This window comes from Dermacentor albipictus, chromosome 6 (assembly GCF_038994185.2).
Source record: "Dermacentor albipictus isolate Rhodes 1998 colony chromosome 6, USDA_Dalb.pri_finalv2, whole genome shotgun sequence".
Taxonomy (NCBI): Eukaryota; Metazoa; Arthropoda; class Arachnida; order Ixodida; family Ixodidae; genus Dermacentor; species Dermacentor albipictus.
In genome coordinates this window covers 129,475,394-129,497,683 of record NC_091826.1, presented here as the reverse complement: position 1 = coordinate 129,497,683, position 22,290 = coordinate 129,475,394, and the positions used below count along the sequence as shown (strand labels likewise).

Below are 22,290 nucleotides of genomic sequence, written 5' to 3'. Positions count from 1 at the left end.
AATCGCCAAGAAACCACCGAAGCCATTTTTTACATTGTTGCTGTGTTCGCGGAGCCAATCATTGAGGCAACGCCCAGTTTGTCCAATATATTGCTTCCCACATGAAAGCGGGAGGTTGCAAACCACCGGGTGGACACACTCGACTAACTTTTTACGGTGTTGCTTTCTGCATTTATCGGAAGGGATGGCGTTTGGATCCGTCAACCTGCAAAGCCTGTTGAGCTTGTTGGGAACAGAAAAAAACAACTCTTACATTTGCCCTTTGCCATCTTTTTCAAGTTATGGGATATCCCGTGCATGTAAGGTATAACACTTACTTTAGAGCGTATGCCGGGAGGGGCATCGGCAACTGACTTATGTGTGCTGAAAATTCCACAGATTTGTAGTTTTTCTGAAATTGCTTCACCCATTTATGACCAAATTAGCTAAAGTAAGATTTCATTGCAGTCAGCTTTTAATTAATGTTGCCCATGATGTCCTATTGAATTAATAAATTAACATATAATAGTAAATAAAACTAATTAATTGATAAAATAGCAAAACAACATTGAAAATATATGATAAATACTACCCTTTACATTATCTTAATGGAAAGACACATTGAGCAGAGGACATGCCAATTAGTCAGCACGTATTCTTCACCAGTTCTCCTAACCTTGCTAAGCCTATTAATGTTCCATAGGAGGTGACGACAGTCAACCTCAAAGGTAACTAAAAGAAGACAGGTCTCTCTTGTATTTCTCTTCCTGAGATTGCCCAATGCGCGGTGCTGACATTACGGGAGCTTCATTGGATGACTGTAGCCTCTTAATTGCCAATGTCTGTTTAGTTACCTCGTCATAACAAGTGTTGCGCTATGTTATAATGTTTCTTCTACAGATAAACAGATAATACAAGACGTATTTTTTAGTTTTGTTCAACAAGGCCAGTAAACGCGCTTCCGACATTCCTCTTCATTCATTCAAATAACTTTATTGAGTGCCCTGCGATTTGGTGGGGTGGGCCTGTGCCCCACCTGGGTTTCGGCCAAGGGTTGATTCCTGATGATTCCTGAAACAGCCATACCAAACTAGTTTCATTGGAAAGCGTTAGCATTTTGAACACTGCATAATTCATTTTCTAGTGTGGCTGGGCATCACTTAAGTTTTTAACCCATATAATTAGAACCATTTTATCAAATATCTAATCAATTCATTGGATTTACAGTAAAACCTTGTTAAACCATAGCCACTTAAACAGTATTTTCATTTTGAAAAGTAGTAAAGTCCAATCCCCGACTCAGTGGCCATTGAATATGTGTTTTGCATCCACATAAATTGTACCAGCTCATTGCGTACGTATCGGTCAACACGTAGTGTTTCCACTTTTCGTCGCGTAAACACGGCGGTGCATTGTCACCATTGGGCCGGCAGAGCAATAAGCCTCAGAGATCAGCACAACGGCTTCCAAGCGCCCTGTGCGTTTGTGCGTGAAGCCACATCAACATCAACATCATTTCGACGCTGTGCCAGAGAGCGTTGTGGCGTCGTGCAAGCAAGAGCTCGTGTCATGCCGAAACTTCGATAAAAAAGAAACCGGGTGCTTAGCATAGAAGAAAAATTAGGCATCGTTCGTGCTATCGAACGTGACACGAAAAGTCGGCGCTGGCACACAACATGGGTCTACTGTTGACTACAGTGTGTGGCATTCGGTATGCGAAGTTGCTCGGCAGCGCTGCTGCGACCGCGAAGAGATGTCGGCTACAAGGTCTGACTATTCGTCATCATTGCCTCTGTTATTGCCGAAGTGTTGCCTAGCAACAGTGATAAGGGTGACACAGAAAGCGACAGCATGGGCGATTCAAGCCCGACAGTGGCAGAAGCTTCGCATTGTTAGCCTTGTGAATGCAATCATCACGACGAGAACAGCACCAGGTGCACCGCAACTTCTGCAATGCTACCGCGCCTGTGCACGAAGATTGTGCAACGCCAACGAGGAATCTGCCATGCGAGTGCTTGTCGAGAAGAAGGCGCTGGCTGAAAAACTAGCTCACAGCTTCAGCAAGTTTGAGGCCACTGTCGTCGCTGCTAGGCCGTGGCGGTATCAAACGAAAATGACACGTTTGACCCGCGAAGTAAATAAATAATGCATGTCTTCTTCCCCTTTCATTGCACTTGCTCCGAGTTCGTTTTTGACAGGTAAGTGGGCAATCTCATGGTATTTCGGTCAAGCAGTACTACCGTTTAGTCCGTACTTTTTCCGAGCTCCTGATAACTACAGTTTAACGAGGTTTCACTGTACTTATATGACCTTAAAAAATCAAAACCAGGGATTTCTGTGCAGAAGCATTGAAGAATGAATGTACTATTTTATGGGAATTATTAAGGTCTGAATCCTAGGTAGTTGTTTAGGCAGCATCTTTAAATGAAACAAGGCGAATGGCAGACGCACGAGCATTACAGTCCAGCCACTGTGCATGCATGCAATGCTATGTATTGCTCCTACTGTAAGTTTTTTTTTTTTTGTTGTTGTTGTTGAGAAGCCACACAGACACAGCGATTTGTTCTTTGTGCCTTCTCTCATGTTGTGCGTTCCTTTGCGCTAAAATTTATTAACATGCAATACCAACTAGCACACTGGTCTGTTTTGTTCTTCTTTTTTTCTTTGTCATAATTCCAGTAGATGGCTACTTATCAAGGTCCATAACTGTCAGATTGAGTAGCACTCGGGTGGATTTATAGCACCTGGAGGCCTTTGAAAAAAATTGATTTTGTGCATGTTGGTTGGTATGGTGAAAAGGCCCTCAGTCCAGAGCCTCGAAAGATTTTGTGCAGAAACCATCAACAATGACTGTGAATGTAAGCAAATAGCCGAATGCTTCTGGAAAACTATTCATTGCATTAAAGAATGATGCACTTGAAGGCGCATATTTGTTGCAGTGAGGATACTTGGAGTATGTTTGTGTTGAATGATTGAGCAAACGAGCAGACAAACATTGTTCTACAATACTTGTCTCATGGGGAGAGTGCAGACAGGCAAAAGGCGAAATGGTAAACCTGATAGTAAAACCAGAACAAGTCAAGCAGGCTAAGTGACTGTTTGTCGTTGCCATGTTTCCAAGGGGATTCTAAGAAAACATCATCATCACCACCTGGAACGGTGCCATGCAGTACGCCACAAAGCCCACGCACAATAGCGTGGGCCTCCCCAGAACTCAGTTACATGAGAGCAGGCGCTCCCGACACCCTTGTGCCAAACACCAGCCACAAAAATGGATGAAAGTGGCAAAGAAAGCTAACTGCTTTAGAACAGGAAGTGGTCAAAATAGTACAAAAGAAATTAGTAGCCAAAAAATTTTAAACAGACTCCAGTTACTTGTACATTGTCCAAAGTACTCAGTAGTCACAGCTTGGTAGATAATGGCCTTTTTGAATCGTATAACTGTTCTAGTGCAAACGGGGTAATGATTTTGTGACTTGTGTACTATTGGGGTTGAGCCCATGGTTTTGTTTCTTGTTGTGATAACCAGTAATACAAGTTGGTGTCTGAGAGGTTCATAGAAGAAAGGCACATACCCAGTAGCACATATGCCCAGTGGCCCAGGTGCACATACCAACTTCCTTTGTTATTGGTCCACAATTTTAGACTGCACCCTCTTCGGCCTGCATAATTTGGAGAGATGATGTGTCGCGCTGACAACATGGTACAGACTCCCTCCCTGCTTTGCAGTGTGTGTGGTTTGAGCAGAGTGAGCAGCAAGTTCTCTCTTTCTTCTGAGCCATCACACACCTGTTTGCTGAGGGAGCTTCAAGGCAAAGAAGTCTACACGGGAAGAATTTGCGCAGTCTATTTGGAATTAAGTTGTGCCTACAGGAAGTTGGTGTCAAATAGGTTCAGTGTAGAGCGTCACATGCTAACTGAATGGCCCACATTACTCAGTGACCCAAGTTGGCGTCAAAAGAATTCAATAAAAGGCAGCATATACCCAGCGGCCCCCGCAGAGTGTGTACCGCTCAGTTATGGATTCGTACCAGCTAGCCTGATCACAGTGCTTGCTCTCTAATGACTTTCTCTCATGTGATAGGATCGGAACGCACTATTGAAACATGTACATTGTTCATCCTTTCTTCCTGGGACTGCTTTTCACCTGCTGGCCGTTAAATATAATGCTCGATGCAAAACGCACTTGTATGCATTGGAACATTCTTGAGTGTTATTGCAAGTTCTGTCTGCTGCCTATAGTGTTGCTGATCTTTTGCGTAATCAGATTACATACGCGGCGCAAATAGTCCTGTATATTCTAGAACACATGTGAGCACCAGTGATTGTGCTCTCGTCTCATTGATAACTCCGCCAACTCTACGTTAACTTGATCACATCTCGTCGATGACAGTACAACAGGCTACATCCAAATGATGCCTCAAAGCCAAGAATACACTGAAATTGACCATCTACAACGTAATAGCAGCAAGGCATCGTCGAGTAAGATAACTCAATGATGCCTGCTTCTTTTTTCTTTTCTTTTTGTAATATCAACCCATTCAAATCAGTTTTAATTGACGTAATAGTTCTGCGGAAACCCATAAGCTGGAGAGAAGTAAGTAATTAAGGGAAAATGAGACATCATCCCAATCATAGTAATTGCTACAAAGGAAACCCATACGGGTTCCTCGAAAGAAAAGCCTTGCAGTTGAAGAAAAATTCGTCCTTATCCGGGACTTGAACCCGAGACCACCACATTTCTGGGGCAACCGCTCTATCATCTGAGTTGACCAGGTGGCTAGTAGATGGCAGGGCCAAGTCGAATTTGTCAACAACTCGAAGCAAAGGCAAGAGTTTGACGTAATAGTTTTGCGGAAACCCGCAAGGTGGAGAGAATTAATTAGTTAAGGGAAAGTGAGACATCCACCCAATCGCAGCAATTGCTACAAAGGAATCCTATATGAATTCCTCGAATGAAAAGCTTTGCAGTTGGAGAAAATTCGTCCTGGTCCGGGACTCAAACCTGGGAGCAGTTTTAACAGTTTATATAATAGCTTTAATTGTTATATCTTCACTCTGTTGTCAAGCTGGAACGAAAGAAGTTTCGATTTGACACACCAATCTGGTTAAAGTAAGGGAGAAGGGCAAATTGAGACAGATTAGTACGACAGTCTCAGTGGCGATGGCCATTAGCAACGGTAGCACAGCGTTGTGGGGGGCTGAATCGCCTGCCATGTGGATCCAATCATATCTCCCAACTTTAATCAGCCCCATTCTAAGCATGTGCATGGCGTTTTCTGACCGGTTCCTGATTTTGGTAGTCCCATACGTAATTGGTACAGCAAGATGCTTACAGTATTCGCACGCTACATCTGTGCTCGGGTTTCGGTGATGATGAGGCACATAGCTGTGCCATCTCTCATGTTTCCAGTACACTCTTAAAGAAGTTCGCACCCTAGGCGCTTATCTTGTCTCACAACAATAAACGTCACCTGTCTTGTCCACATTTCCTTTATTTAACGCTGCAAGCCCAGTACATCCAAATTACGAGTGGCACGCGTGTTATCAGCATGACATAGCATTTTCAAAAGGAAAGTAGCCAGCACCAAGTTTTCAAGGAAAGAAGTGCAGGCAAGACAGGTGGTGATTATTGTTCTGTGACAGGATAAGCTCCAAAGGGTGTAAACCTTTTTAAGAGTGTAATGACAAAGCCAGCTTGCAGCCTCTGGGACCTGGTGGGATCATGCTTTGTGGTCTGGATTTGCTGGTATAGGACAGTCAATCTCGCATAGAGGTCTGCTAGCATCAACTTGCCATTTTTTCCCAGAAGGATGAGTCATACAGAAAGAAATTCAACAAAAGGGGACACTCAGCAAAAATTGGCAATAGGAAATGCGTCGTGCTAGTATTAACGCCGACCATTTGCTTGCACGAGCATCGAAAATAATAGAGAATGTGAAATGAAGTTAACAGACATTGTTTCATGTTTTTTATTGTTTTCAGGCTAAAATATCTGTGTATAAATTAAATACTTTGCAGCTTACTTTTCTTCCGTTGCCTAGCAACAGGATGACACGCCAGATGCATGCGTCATTTGTCAGAAACGCCGCCGAACCAAACAAGTTCGGCTGCACATCTCAGCGTTGGCCTGTTGAGACCCGTCTGCCCGTTTTTATATTCTTGGATTTAGCTTGGTTTGTTGGGCTCCCGGCGAATTCTTGCGTTCCTTCTGCACTTCGACACGGCACCACTGAACTATTGGACTACGGCAAGGGGAGAAATTTTTTTCGACAGTCTGTTACACATTTCAAGCATTAGGCTTAGGGCACAGAACTTGTGACGCAGTCATCATCATCATCATCAGCCTGGTTACGCCCACTGCAGGGCAAAGGCCTCTCCCATACTTCTCCAACTACTTCGGTCATGTACTAATTGTGGCCATGTTGTCCCTGCAAACTTCTTAATCTCATCTGCCCACCTAACTTTCTGCCGCCCTCTGCTACGCTTCCCTTCCCTTGGAATCTATTCCGTAACTCTTAGTGACGCAGTAGCGAAAAACAACTCGGCTGTCGTGGCTCAGTTAAGTTGAATTAATGACTCGTACTGGGAGATGTTTGCAACGCTTTCTTTGAGCCCAACATTATTTTAACTTATTTCGGTAGTTTTTTGGCACGCTGGTAACACAGGGTGCTGTGAGAAAGTTTCACGCGTATTGAATCTTACTGAGAAAAGTCTTGGCACTTTCTCTAACTCCCAACATTATTGTAACTAATCTCATTACTTTTTGGGGTACTTTTCAAGCGCAGTGGCCACGCCTGGCATAGTGATGCGGTTAGCGAAAAGCAGCTCGGCCCTAGTACGCAGTTAAGTCTCACGCTTTAATGCATTGACAAGAAAAGCTTGTGGCACTTTCTCTGGCGTCCAACATTGTTGAAAATTAATTTCGGTACTTTTTTTGTTACTTATGAGGCACGCTCGCCGCACTTGGTCTTGTGATGCAGTTCGCGAAAAGCAGCTCAGTTGTGTGGCGCAGTTTTCTTGCGTGTGCTGATTCTCACTGGGACCAATTCGTGACGCTTTCTCTAACCCGCAACATGATTGTCATTAATTTTGTTGCATTTTGGGATAATATTGAAGCACACTTGCCGCACCTGTTGTGACACAGTGAAAAGCAGCTCGGCCATAGTGACAAAGTTAGTTTGGTGTGTACTGAATCTTACTGCAACAAATTTGTGACAATTTTTATGGCCCTGTAACAACTTAAACCTTCTTTCGGTATTCACGCTTGTCGAAAACGCAATGAGCAATTGCCAAGAGTGATAACACAGGAGCGTGTTGCTTGTGCCAGCAGAACGCGCAAAAGATAACGCCAAGGAGCTCAAACACTAGAAACCTGTAACTCAAAAATTCTTTCTTGTGCATCACTGAAGACAGGCTTTGCACCCACGCAGTTGTCTTGTGTGCAAATAGAAGGAATTCTGCGAGCGTCCAGCATGGTCTGGTTGAGGGCCTGTGTTTTGGCCACCTCTGTGTATTCGTAGCGTACTATCGCGTTGGTCGTAGCCAAATTCTTTTGGAAATGTGTAGTAGCCTAGGTATTCGTGCTCTTAAAGTGCAGGAAATAAGTCCTGGGAAGAGGGGAATGCTTGAAATTAGGATGTTGTCGTGGTATGTACGATATTGCTTGGGATGGGGTGGGTATTTTTTACGCCATGTATGTAAAAGCGAACTGCTTTTGTTTGTAATGTCACCCATTCACCACTTTCACACATTTCGCCTCTACACCATTATTTGTATGTCTTAATACCAAAATGACACATGCTTGTAATTTACTTTTCTCAGCTGACATCGTCCGGTGGAGCTTCGTACGGGAACTACTGCTGCTTACCTGGTGCCACAACGTTAGATGAATGCACAAAAAGCCCACAACGAGCACATATTTAGAATAAGATGAACATTTTCTAACTTCACAAGGCGTCTTGCATTTTTATGAAATTGCACGTGGCACATATTCAATGGAGGCTTGTAAAGATTTTTCGCACTCATTTTTATTTACTAATAAAATGATTTCGCATGAAAACTGCACGCGGTTGAGCTGTAGAAGCAAAAATTAAAAAATCTCATTGATCAGCGCAGCCAGCATAATGCGTGCCAGCTAGTGTTCAAATTGCGTGCACCAAAAACAGAAACCGGAAGTGTGGTTCAGGTATTAACGCTGGTGGCTTGGTGTGCTGCAGTCAGTTAGGCCGCTACACTCCATAGGAGTGTCCACTGTCGTTGAATCCTTTGTCTATGGCTGAATGATGTCTCAGTGACAATCTTGGTACAGCGGCTTGTGTACACATGCAACACAAGGGGTTTCTTTGTGTCGCCCGTGCACTTACTTTGAGGTCCAAGGAGCAGTACGAGACATTTGTCGGGGCATTGTGATGGGCCTTCTCGAAGGATAAGTGTGTGTGTACTTGTGCCTAGGTGTTACAGCGAGTTGTGCCTTTGTCTAAAGTAACTGAGCTTCTGCACAATTCTGCAGGCCTTGCAGAATGGGACGTGGTCACTCCTGGCGACATGGCCAAGGCACCGCCAAAGCCGTCGCTCACTGGCACTCTCCTCAGCCAGGTACGTGTGCCCGCTGCTATGCCATGTGTGCCTGAGGGTCTTTTTGCGTAGATGGAGAAGACACTGAGCCGGTTCCAGAGGGTGCTCAACCTGGCCGCCCTGCAAGAGTCTACTGCTGGCGACTGCACGCCGCCCCCTCTTGGAGACCGCGAGTTTCGCGCCTGCCTGGATGGGGAGGGACGGTTGCTAAAGCCTCGCGAACTGCGGCTTGCCATTTACAAGGGTGGAGTCGAGCCATCGCTTCGGAAGGTGAGCTTAATCCAGACCATGAAGAAAACATTGCGATTATTAGGCGTTGGGAGCAGAAACATGTTCAGTATCTTTTTTTTTTATTTTGGTCAGCATCAGTGCTTATGAGAAGAGATGAACAGGCTTCAATAATCTAGAGCTTTCCACTACAGCATGCCTAGTTATAACCAGTTTCGGGGCATTAAACCACAGAATTTCTTTTTCATAGGGGCTGACTTAAACACACAATGCATATTTTCCCCATTGTGCATGCGTAAGAATTGCGCAGGAAAGAAAGACGGATTAAACAAAGAAAAAACAAACGAGCGTGGACTTCCACCTGAATTTATTTGAAAATGATAAACCCTGTATTACAAAGTTGGCTAAGTGCCATGTAACCGCCATGATTAAAACATTTTTAAAAATGTTAAAAGCAATATGCTGATCACATGGACTCGTACCCAGCTATTCTGGACACGAGGTGTGGAATCTCTGTTCCAAAACATTACTGTTTGCGATGAGACCATCCCTGCTGTGCTACCTGAAGCCACCGCTGGTCTCGAAGTTTCTCGAAGACATGAGGGTTTAGTTCGCATGAGTACCACCACGTGAAATACTGACCTTAAGCTTTTCAAACTTGCTGTGGTGATGCAGTGATGACATCAACAAAACAGAAATAAAATGGAATAATTATAAGCTATCCCTGCACATTGAACTTCAGTAGATTGCTTGTCCCGCCGGCGTTATCAGTGTTCTTGATAAAGCGTAGTCGATTGTCGGCTGCAAATAATTTGTCAATATAATGGTGTTCAGTCGCAACAAGCGATTGATTCTAGGCTTTTGATATGGTAGCTTTTTTTCTTCTTTTTTTGCTTTTACTTTTAGTTTTTCTTTTCGACACTACGGAGCAAACAAGCTATCGTAATCATCAGAAGCACTCCGTGGCAGCCTATCTTCAGTCGGCACACATTCTTAATGTCCGACCACCGCACAGCATCTACGAGAGACGCCATCGTGGACGGCTTTTGGTTTTGACCTATGGATTTCGTTATGGCGCTCCCAATTATTTCCCTAGCAACATTGCTGTCCGCATTCATGGGCTACAGCAGCAGCTGGAATTGAGATGTGCTTAAGTATTAAGATGGATACATGGATAAGTTGGTTTTGCACCTTGAGGCAAAAGGCATGGCACAAGAATTGTACAAACTGTCCTTGTGTCGTCATCCATTAGCATGCTATGGCTCAAGCTGCTCGCAATATTACGTCACATTTATGGGCCACCGGGTCAGGTGCACCTTTTGGTGTGACATATATAGTGCTTGCAGTTAGTTCCCAAAGTAGTAGTCTGTCACAGTTATCCACGTGCGTGAAGGAAGATCGCTATTTAAATTTATTGTGCAGTAATATATGCGAGATTTGCATCTTCTCTATATTGTCTACCATGTTGCTGTTCCGCCTGTATAATATATCTGCAATGTAGACTAACAGATATCGAACGCCGAAAAAGCTACCCACATACTCAAGGACCTCGCACGCAACTTCTGGCACTTACTTGTATTCAAAAGTTGTGCGACTGCCAAGGACATCCTTGAGGAATGTTAACTTATAAATATGTGCTTTTACGTGCCAAAACCACGATTTGATTATGAGGCATGACGTAGTGGGGTATTCTATTATAATTTGGACCACCTAGAGTTCTTTAACGTGTGCGTAAATCTAAGTACATGGGTGTTTTCACATTTCTATCCTATCAAAGTACAGCCATCGTAGCTAGGATTTGATCCCGCGACCTCGTGCTTAGCAGCCCACTTCCATATCCACTAAGCAACTACAATGGGTAAGGAATGTTGGCAGTTCAAGGAACGTGACAGTTGGTACGTGAGACAATTCGTTCCTATCCTCATTGCGAGTGGTCGAAGAATGACACCGTAGAATGCATTATGTGTATGTAATGAAGTCCACATCCAAAATTTCAGACGCGAATCAGCCTGTAACGACTAACTACCAGGCATCCTGTTTACACGTGCAGCCGCCTGACAGCCACCCGGCGCTGGCGTCGGCCACGAGACCTACTTGACCTCTCTTCAACACTTGTCGACATTCTTGCCTTCTTTCACACCATCGGGTTTCAGCTGAACTGCTTCAACAGTCAATTTATTTGTCCCGAAATTTTGCCGCCCTGTCAACTTTATGGCTTTTTATTTTTAAGTCATTGTTCTGTGTTTAAGCTAGTGCTGTCCTAAAATTTCCAGTGGTTTCACCTTTCCCAAGATGCCACATTTTTGTCAGCCTCTGTTCATATTTTGGGGGGATTTTTAAGACATTGAAACCATAGTACGGCTTCGTGACCATGCTGCTTAAAAAGTAATTTTTTTTTTCCTGAGGTTTTGTGCAAGCTTCTGTCTTCTTGCCGTTCATCAACCTCCTAATTTCCCTGTCACTTGTATCCCACATTCACGACTACAATCCCGCGGAAGTTCGCAATGATGTGATGGCCACTGGATTGAAGCTGTTTAAATCAATTCTACCGTAGACACGACAGCCGCCTTGGCTCACTGTGAATGAAAATATTGCATTAATGAGCACCATTCATATGCATATAAATTCACTGTCTAAAAAATTGTATGGATCGCATGCACTGTGCGAATTGATGTAAGCAAAGCTTTCTGTGTTGTTTGCTTTGATTGATGATAATTAGCTGTAACGCTGACTGCGAATGTATAATTTCTTCAGTGTTTAGTGCATTACGAGAGTAGTGAGTTAATGGTAAATGTTACCTTGTGTGCACAACTTCTGTTTGTCTGTGTAGTACACAACACACAGCATTTGCTTGAGGCATTATTGTCACCATTGTTTGTAACCTATAAGAGGGTTGAGCATTGTCATTGCTTCACATGGCACATCGCATTGCAGCAGATGTTTTGGCAATAATATGGGGCTCTATGTGCAAAACCTCAATCGGATTATGAGGCACGCCATAGTGGTGTACTCCGGATTAACTTTGATACCCTGGCATTCTTTAACGTGCTTCCAAATGAAAGTGCATGACCGCTTTTGTATTTTGCTCCCGTCAAAATCTGGCTCCCGCAGCGGGAATCGAATCTGCGATCTCTAGCAATGTCATAGCCGTCAAGCTACCGTGGCGGGCACAGAAGTGTTGATTTGACTTGCGACTGCTTCAGTAGTATTGCCTCTACTCTACGGTGACTAATTACAGCTTTGCATCTGCACGCCCTGCGTCAGTTGTCCAACTGACAAATTTGCAAGGTGTTTATTTTTTAAAAATGGTAGAATGTACAGTACCGTGCCTTCAGTTTGCCCGCAACCGCTGTTGTGTCTATAGTAATAGCATTTCGTTATCTACTCATGTCGTCTTTTCCCTGTCCCGTCCTTCCCCCCTGTATGAGAACTGTGAGCGAAGAATGGCAAGGATATTATTCACTCGTTTCGCAAATACCCCGGTTCTACCCATTCTCTGCCTCTTCTCCCTGCCCCCTTTCTACCATTCTATCTAGCTCTCCTCAGGACATGCATGTTAGGATAAGGGTGAGCACTGCAGTTTCTGCTATGCTTTTGCCGGGGGTCACGAATGTATACAGCTCTCAAGAGGATAATGTGACAACGCCCAGAGAGCTCCAGAGGGCACTGTGCACATGTGACACGATGGAAATGCCCAAACGAGTTTCTTGTGCTGCCTTTCCTCTTTTCCACGTTCCTTCCATGTATATGCGTGCTTTGAACCTCCCACCGACACGGCGTGCAAGACAACAACAGCACTAGTAGAAAAGTCGAAGGAAGAAGCAAAGAAAGCTTCGCTTTGAAAAATTGCAAGACACCAACAGTACCAGCGGAAAAGTTGAAGGAAGAAGCATAGAAAGCTTCGCTTTGAAAAAGTTGTCTTTGTTGGCGTACAGTGGCGTGTCGTCGTGGCGTCATCGCATCCTTTGCGAGTTTTTACCGCTGCAAGAGCCAACTGTCTGATCTGCCCACTAGACTTTCTGCCCTCAGAAGCAACCTTATCCTTATGCCAATACCCGAATGGTCTATCGAGTTTACTACAGACCTACAAGACTCTTTTTTCAGCCTCTTCATTATTTGCGCCTTCCGCACTTTTACTACACTGCATTAATAAGTGAACTTGTTTTCGAATTGTGTTCTCTAATAATGTTGTATGCTTACTATCATTGTCATACGTAATCTACACAGAGTACTCAAGCATCCTCTAATGAAGTGCTTCCAATTTTTGCCTGATTACACCCACCATTGTGTTGCAAATAAACGTAACAAACTAATTTTCTCAGAAATAAACACTGACATCGTCCTAAACAAGATCAACAAGCGCCATAGTACTCTATCTTCTCATGCCCCAATTCACAAGCCTACTTTCCTGGGGATGTGATCTTGTGCCATAGAAACGTCCCTCAGATGTGTCTGATCTGCTGGTTTTTATTCTCAAGCACCAAATGTTAACTGTCATTGCCACAACTCCATGATGTCCCCATGGCAGGCCATCATGGCGTGTCGTGCAAGTATGACCACGCTGATTCATTTAGGTTGGAATATATGTACTATTTGGTGCGTCATACTTCGCCACATTCATTTTTGAAACTATGCCAGAGCTCGAAAAGGCCGTCCAACTCCATCCGGCCTCTGTTTATTTCTGCAAAGTGTCTATTGCTGTGGTTACCAAATACACCCAACAGTATGCTACCACTCAAGCCTTTCTGGCGACCTGAGCAACTGAAGTCGCAGGCTTTCTTCACATTGACATTCAATATAGCTATCCTCAAGTACTTTTCACGGACTTTGCTCACTGCTTTCCCTACGTTGTCATCTCTTACACTACTCGCTTGTGCTAGACACAACACAAACACGCAATGACCCTAATGAAGTATCAATTACACGCTAGTTGACGTGTGGTCGATGTTCATTTCCACTCATCACCAGGATAGGAGCGTGGCCCTGTCTTTGGTGACATTATTGGTCTACAGCCTCGCTCAACAACACCGTCACATCACATTTTTTGCTCAACAGGAGCATACTGTATTTCACCGAATATAGTACTTTCGCCTTTAGGTGTGACCTTGAACGCCCGCATGTTCTGTTACGGTGACCGTTGTCGGGCCGCCGCCTCAGTCTGAGTTTCGCTGTCACCAGAGAGCACAGAAAGCTGTATTCACAAAAAAAGCCACCAGGATTCGAGCCCATATATTTGCAGCATTCTGCATTAGGGAGCTGGGCACGCTAACCATTGCACTATTACCTTTGGCCTAATGACACTCTTCATGCAGCACTTTCGTCTTATGCATGTTTGCAAACTGGAGTGAAGGGCAGGAGTGTAGCATGCTTTTTTTAAATTAAACATTCGGAATAACCCTTTGTTCGACGGTCTGACATATGTCAAGGGCCCATGCTACCACCTTCAGGTCTGTATCAGCTTGCAAAAGGAAATTCAGATGAGACATTTTCAAGCGCATAGGCTTTTAATTATCATAAGGATAGTGTCATAAACAGTCACGAAGACAAAGACATTGTGCAACTGGGTCAGAGTCTCTCCTGTCAGACTGAAAGACCTGCTAAAGCATGTGTGCCCTGTGCAGTATTGACTAACCAAGTGCTAGCCGTTTACTGTTGCTTGCTTGCCCACATGACATCACTCTTGGTGTTGACTGCCCACTCGGCCCTCATTAGTTGTTCTACTGGCATTTTGTGGCTCGAGCTGCCATTGTGTCCTGATGACACCGTATCACGTAACACTCGCCTATGTTCTATTGAATTTCTACGACTACTTGCTCAGGCTGCTACCTACGTCCTTCTGTCACTGTTTCTCCCATTGCCTGATGGTGACTATGTGGTACTTGTGAAAAGGAAGGACAACAGCTGGTGGTTTTGCGTCAATTATCATCGATTGAGATGGCAATTATCATTGCCATCTCAATCGGGTAACGAAAAAGGATGTGTATCCTCTCCCTCGAATTGATGATGTGCTTGACTGCCTCCATGGTGCTAGATATTTCTCATCGCTAGATCTCCGCTCGGGATACTGGCAAATTGCCGTCGATGACCGTATCCGCGAGAAGACCGCTTTCATCATATCCGACAACCTCTGCCAATTTAAGGTCATGCCTTTTGGGTTGTGTAACGCACCTGCAACTTGCGAACACATGGTGGACACTCTTCTACGTGGTCTTAAGTGGTCAACCTGTCTGTTATCTGGACGACGTCATTGTTATCTCGCCCAGCTCTGAAAGCCACCTCCCTCGTCTGTTGGCCATTCTCAATATATTTTACCGGGCTGGCCTCCAGCTCAATTCCTCTAAGTGCACCTTTGGGCGCCACCAGAACAAATCACTTGGACACCTAGTTGATGCTACTGGTGTCCAACCAGACCCTGACAAAGTCCGTGCCGTCTGTGAGTTCCCAGTTCCGTGTTCCACACATGAAGTATGCAGCTTTCTTGGGCTCTGCTCCTACTTGCGCCGCTTTGTTCTCAACTTAGTGGACATTGCTCGACCCCTCATGGACCTCCTTAAAAAGGATGCGCCCTCTTCATAGGGGGTGGACCAAGCGTCCTTTGCATCACCTATTTCTGCCGTGCTGGCTCATTTTGACCCAGCTGCTGGAACAGACCTTCACGTCGATGCAAGCGGCCATGGCATAGGTGCTCTTCTAGTCCAAACACAAAACGTAGCTAACCTTGTGATAGCGTATGCTAGTCACCTCCTGTCACAGTCAGAAAAGAATTACCCTATTACTGAGTGGGAGTGTTTAGCTCTTGTCTGGGCTGTCGTGAAATTCCATCCGTACCTATATGGACGGCGATTCGTGGTCATAATAAACCATCATGTGCTCTGCTGGCTCTCAACACCTGAAGACTCCATAGGGAGGCTCGGCCGTTGGGCATTGCGATTACAGGAGTACACATTCTTGGTTGTGTACAAATCTGGCAAGTTACACACTGACACCGACTGCCTGTCCCGTCACCCCGTTGAACCCTCCAACTCTGCTGAAACAGACCCCGACACCTACGTTTTAGCAATCACAGACTTTATTCATGAGGCTGATGACCAACGTAGAGATCTGTCGTTGCTGTCTTATTGACTGTCTGCAATCCAGCACCCTCGACTCCTCACTTAACTTGTTCTTGCTTCAGGATAATGTTCTTTACCGCCGCAAAGTGCACCCCGACGGCGCAGAACTCCTGTTAGTTGTCCAGTGTCATCTACGCAGAGATATCCTCGTTCAGTTTCATGACGCCTCAACTTCCCGGCACTTAAGCGTCTCCAGAACTTATAATCACATACGATGACGTTTCTTCTGGAAGGGCGTTTATTGTTCCGTTCGCCGCCGCATTACATCTTGTGACCTGTGTCAGCACCGCAAGAAACCTGCGATTCAACCTGCTGGTCACCTTTAAGCCAATTGACGTTCCAACCAAGCCATTTTATCGAGTGGGCCTGGACTTGCTTAGCCCCTTTCCAATTTCCATGAAAAGCAACAAATGGATTGCAGTCGCTACTGATTATACCACGTGATATGCACTTACTTGAGCGTTGCCAACCAGCTGCCCCACAGATGTAGCTGACTTCCTACTGTACGCCATCCTCCAACATGGTGCTTCATGTCACCTACTCACAGATCACGGTCGGTACTTCCTGTGTCGTGTAATTGGCGATCTACTTCGATCATGTGTTACTTATCACAACTTTACCACCTCATATCACCCTCAAGCCAATGGACTTGCCGAACGCCTCAACCGTACACTGACCAACATGCTTTCCATGTATGTTCCTGATGATCATCACGATTGGGGCATTGCCCTTCTGTTTGTCACATTTGCATACAACTCATCGCGTCATGACACTGACGGCCACTCACTCTTATATTTTCTCTTTGGCCGCGATCCCTTATTACCCTTTGACGCCTTGCTTCCTTCTGATCTGGCGTCCACGTCCACGACTTCCTATGCACAAGATGCCATCACGCGTGCGCTCGTCGCGTGCACAGTGGCCCGCGCTCGGCTCTCATCATCGCAAATCGCACAAAGGTCCATTTATGATCGTCAGAACAAGGATACTGCTTTTCCACTGGGCTCTCTCGTCCTTCTCTGGCTCCTATCTTATCGTGTCGGCCTCTGTAAAACGTTAATGTCGCGCTATGTTGGGCCTTACCGCATGCTGCGCCAGGTGACTCCTGTCACCTATGAGATAACTACCATGGCATCCTCTTCATAGGCGGCCACACCTTGAAGTGACATAGCATGTTTCCCACCTCAAACGTTACAGCTGTGATAAACCATTTTGACCCTCACCGGCCGGAGATAATGTCAGGAATAGTGGTGAAGACAAAGACGTTGTAGTGGGGCTGGTCAGAGTCTCTCCTCTTGGACCGAAACACCTGCTAAAAGCTGTGTGCCTTCTGCAGTATTGACTAGCCAAGTGTCAGCCATTTACTGTTGATTCTATACTCTCCGTAAAAATAATTTTTATTGAAATTTCCTTGCCATGTGGTGAAAGCTGACTAGTAAGTATTTAAATTTTCTTTATTCTTAAGACATCCTGTTAATTTAATGTTGCTGTCTTTTACAGCCTCCTAAATTGAAAAATACATTATGAATAATAAATTATTCCGTTAAATCTGTAAATGCACACTGTGGGGTTCTCACCTGTGCTCTTGGGACAAAGGAACAACAACACAGTAGTGCAAAGAATCACAAGGGCATTTATTGCACCTTTCGTAGACCAATGTCTGCTAGCCGAGTCGCTATCCGTAAAACATGCCGATGGGCGCACGCAAATCGCGGAAGTCTGACTCACCAGGATCAGATATTCGTGCGTATGGTCGCGCGAAAGGTGGCACGTTCGAACGATCGTATTCGTCCATTTCGGTATTCATAGTTTTCACAGACAGTGGCACAGTCATGCGGTGGCAGCCGGAAACAATTGAAAGATTATACTCGCCGCTGGCTGTCACCTGTTTGCATAGCGTGCTGGGTTTGTCTACGTTTTTCCTTTACATTCGGTTGATGATTAATGCATTCAAAGCTCTAGTGGGTTCCTGAAGGACACTTAATGTGCTCAGAATGACCAAACACAGAAGTAACCGTATTTGCTGTGTGCCACAATGCAAAAATTATGCGGTAGGTAATGTGAGCCTTCACTCATTTCCACCTGCTGCATCTATGAGGAAGAAATGGATTATTTAGTTGCAGATCAGCAAAGCTGTCACAGAAGCGATGAAGGTTTACAGTGCGCACTTCACTCTGGAGGACGTATTTTGGAATACGGCAGGTGAGTGATGATTCCGAGCACTTGAAATCACGAATAGACGTAACTCCATAAAGACGCAGGCATAGCACAATATTATGTGCAGGGAAAGGAATAATACAGAATCTTAACTCAAATATGTTCTGAGATGATTGATGTTTGCGTTTTTGTCACTCGTGCTTTTGCGGCTACTTTGGACCACAAACATTCTCCGTAAAGCCTTGCACCGGCTTCAAAATGTCTTGTTCTCGAAAGCACCGTTGATGCATTTGTGCTCTGCAACGTTGGCTTTACATTCCACCATTTTCAAACAAAGAGATGAGTTTCTCATTTAAGGAAAGTCATGAGACATTTTTCGCTTTTAGTTACTGCTAAGTAAATGCGGGTGTTCTGCTTCGAACAAAACATAGCCTTATGCGGGGAAGCCCAACAACAAAAAGAAAAAGCAGTTTCAGCACCGAAGTTCTTTATGTACCTTTTGTTGTGGCCGCAATTGTCTTGAGTGGAATGGCTGGTTCACAAATGTTCAAATATCAGAAATGTGAGGGGCAGCACATTTGCAAAAATATGCCTCCCAGAATGTCGCCAATTTATTCTGGCTTCTGCAGTCTTTTCGACTGATTGCAGTTCAAAGAGACTAATGCGTCCCTGTTAGCGCATATAGACAGTACATGCGTTTTTTCTTTTTCCCAGACCCAGCTGTTTGGACACCAATCGGTAGCGCTTGAAGAAGACAGCAATTTCGTCTAGGTGCCTTTCTGTCCGGGCGTTTGATGCTATGGATGATGCTTCGAAACAAGCATTCCTTGAAAGATCTTTGTGGGCATCAGCAAGATCATGGGCATGCAAGTTGCTTGTCTAAGTTGAACTGAGGTTCCCTAACTCTTGTTCTCTTTGTTCTGCCATTGAACGTAAGATGTTGTCCTGCATGAAATAGTGGCGCATAGTTCCATTAGCATGCTTTTGTTGCAGAAGTATCCTTAACACAAATGAAATAAGTTCTCCTTAAGAAAGAATTTATAAGTCTATATACACATCAAATAAATCTGCAAGAGAAGATAAGTTGTTTCCAACAAGTGCAGACCTTGAACGTTAATAAACGTATATAGGTATGGATATGAGTTTACATTTTCTATTTGCCCTCATGTTTGCCAGACTAAAAGGAACAAGCAGACTTGCTCAGTTTCTTGTATTATTGTGTTCATAACTTGACAGATTTTCCCCGGGTGGGTCAGTCCGGGGGTGCCGTCTACGTGAAGCGGAGGCCAATGAGGTGTGTTGCCGCCACTGAGAGGCTGTGAAGGTTCAAACACCCTGCATTGGCTCAACCCCCAGGATCCCCTTTTCCCTGTACACAGCTAAGCCGTGCGCGGCTACACACGGGAAGGTCCAACCCTCACATGCTCGGGTACGTGGTGTCGCAACACACCAAACGCCTGCTAACGCAGACGCCCCTGCGGGGTCGACCGCTTTGCCACCAGGTGCACGCATTACCTGCATAGACCCCATTCTATAGCTGGTAATAAAAAAATTAGGCACTTAACAGCCCTGCGGCTTTACCAAGATTACTTTGAGAGTATATGCAGGGCATTTATAGTCAATTTACCCTGAGGGAAATTTTGTCAAAGTTAGCCTTTAAATAGCAAATTGACAGATACTTGTAATTTGCTTTTTTCAGCTGATGCTGTCTGGTGGAGTTTTCAGGAACTACTGCTGCTTACCTGGTGCCACAACATTGGATGTATGGACGAAAAGCCCAGAACGAGCCTTTATATTGAGCAAAATAAACATTTCCTTATTTCACAAGGAGTCTGGCGCCTACTTTATGAGATTGCACGTTGCACAGAGGACAAATTCCATGGAGGCTTGTAAAGATCGATTGAAGTCAAATTGATTTTACAAAATAAGAAAAAAAATCCCATCATCGTTGTTTAGTGGCGTGGTGTTGGGCTGTAAGCATGAAGTCGCGAGATCAAATCCAGGCCACGGCGACCGCATTTCAATGGGGGCGAAATGCAAGAACACCTGTGTACTTATATTAAGGTGCACAGTAAAGAACCCCAGGTAGTCGAAATCTCCGAAGTCCCCCACTATGGCGTGCCTCATAAATTGGTTTTGGCAAATAAAACCCCATAATTTAAAAAAAATTAAAAAGCAATTCCTCACCAAGACCACGTCCGGTTGAGCAGTAGAAGCAAAAACAAATGCCGCACCGATCAGCGCATCTGGCATAATGCCTACCAGCTAGCGTTCGAAACGCGCGCATCCAAAAGCAAAATTGTGGTTCCGGTTTTAATGCCGGCGTTCTGGTGTGCTGCACTCAATAGGTGAGGCGTAAGCTTGCAAAGACTCATGGGACGCATCGTCTGCTCGGCACTTCTGGTTTAACAGATTCTCTGTTCGTGGAACCGTTCGCGCTTGCTCGCTGTGCACCTCATCGCATGGTATCGCCCACGCTGCTAATTTCTAGAACCTGTGATGGTCGCATCGATGAGTGACTGTGAAATCTGACCAGAGACAGTCATTTAAAATATTTTTTTTAGCTGATCAATTGAACACATGAATTAGCTATGCGTGCTGTCACAGTTTCGTGCTTGAATGATGAGTTGCACCTGTTCTGTTTAGATCGAGGATGTGAGTGATTTCGAAACATTCCAGTTGTGAACAGATTTGTGCCAGTCGCATACGTGTTCACCTGTCGTAGCCATTATTAAAAGACCGCGTTGTGCATATGTGCAGAAAAAAACCTTGACTTTCCTGAAGGAAAGAGATGCCATCCACACATTTGGCTTTTCGAACTTTTATATCACTGCTAAAGTAGATGCTTGGGCAAGTTGGTACGACATACTTGGAATTTTATATACTTTTAGAGCAAACCATTTTATGTTTTGCAAAATTTACATATGAATCATACATGTGTTGTCTTCTAAAATAACTTGCTGTACACGTTGGTGATAGTTACTGGAACATGCATAATAACGGAACCTCAGCCACGTGGTGGCCGGGGTTTAACCATGTTTTAGTGCAGTATCTCTTTCTCCAACTTCATCAAAACATTTGTTACAGAAGTCTCTAACGCTTTCACAGCTGCAGTATATCCTCTTAAGGCTGCCACCAGTTGTTACGAGCTGGTACTTCCAGTTGTTACGGAGACAGGGTTTTCGCGACCTTGAACAGCGTCTGCTTGGAGCTCGGAACTAGATTGGCCATCAGAGAGAAGACTAGATGATGTAAAAATGAATAATGCATGTTTAATACATTGTTAGGGGTGAGCGGTGCGGTCCAAGACAAAAAGTACAGAAACGTTCAACGTGCATGCAAAGGCAAAGAAGCTGTGTCCATGGCTTTTCGCTGGCCTTATTACCAACATCATCAGGGCTTTCTCTCTTGCATCCTCGTAGAGGGCCTTGTCAGCGCCTTGTCAGCGCACTGGTCAGTTCAGAACACAGAGAAAAACTGCTCACTGGTGTAAAGGTCGGGAGTGTAGGTAACATTGGGTGAACACACGGGGAACTCGCACGCAGAAATTCGGAGAGAAGCCGCTCTCTGATGCAGAGAGGTGAATGTAGGACAAATGAGAGTAGGATTTGCACTGGTGCATAATCCCATCGCAAACATGACAGAAAAGTATTTTCATGTTGACGAGCGTGACGAGACATGTCGTCTCTCAGACGCTTGGTATCCATTTCCTTCATCGCTGCACGCAGCAAACTGTAACAACCCCTTGTGTTTGGGACACCTGGTGATATATGTGTAAGATATGGAACGTGAGTCATGCTAGAATTAGTCAACGGGAGTTGGCTTCCCCGCATGCTTGAGTCTGTCTTAATATACTTTCGATGTCTCTTCATAAGGAAAACACTGCAGTTTTGTGATCGTTAGGCCAGTGTTTCTCACCTCATGCAACTTTCGCAAAATATACAAGAAAAATTACGGTCTACATCTTTTCAATCCTCCCAGTACACCTAGCTCAGCTTGCATCGAACACCAAATCAAAGTCGCTGCAAGGTGCCGCCTAAATGGTGTTCCAAGACATTCGTGCCAAGAAAAAGCTTCTATTGCAACCACTTGCCTGCCTATAGTGCCTCCACTATACTAAACCATGCATGTTTTAATCAGCCTAGTGAAACTGAGATGAAATAAGTAAAAAAAAAAAAATTTGTTGTTGGCACGAACAGAATTCCCTTGAGAACAAGGAAGTGCGACTCGTCATTCAAGA

General features: G+C 44.7%; 1 protein-coding gene across 4 annotated transcripts in view; it reads left to right on the top strand.

The window, feature by feature from the left end:
* LOC135899437 (TBC1 domain family member 25-like) overlaps positions 1–22,290 on the top strand; it is a 176,844-nt gene that overhangs the window by 123,663 nt on the left and 30,891 nt on the right. For all 4 annotated transcript variants that reach the window (XM_065428680.2, XM_065428676.2, XM_065428679.2 and 1 more), the window contains 2 exons: positions 8,492–8,577; positions 8,629–8,826. In XM_065428680.2, the coding sequence (XP_065284752.1) occupies positions 8,492–8,577; positions 8,629–8,826 (284 nt within the window). The remainder of the gene's footprint in view (positions 1–8,491; positions 8,578–8,628; positions 8,827–22,290) is intronic.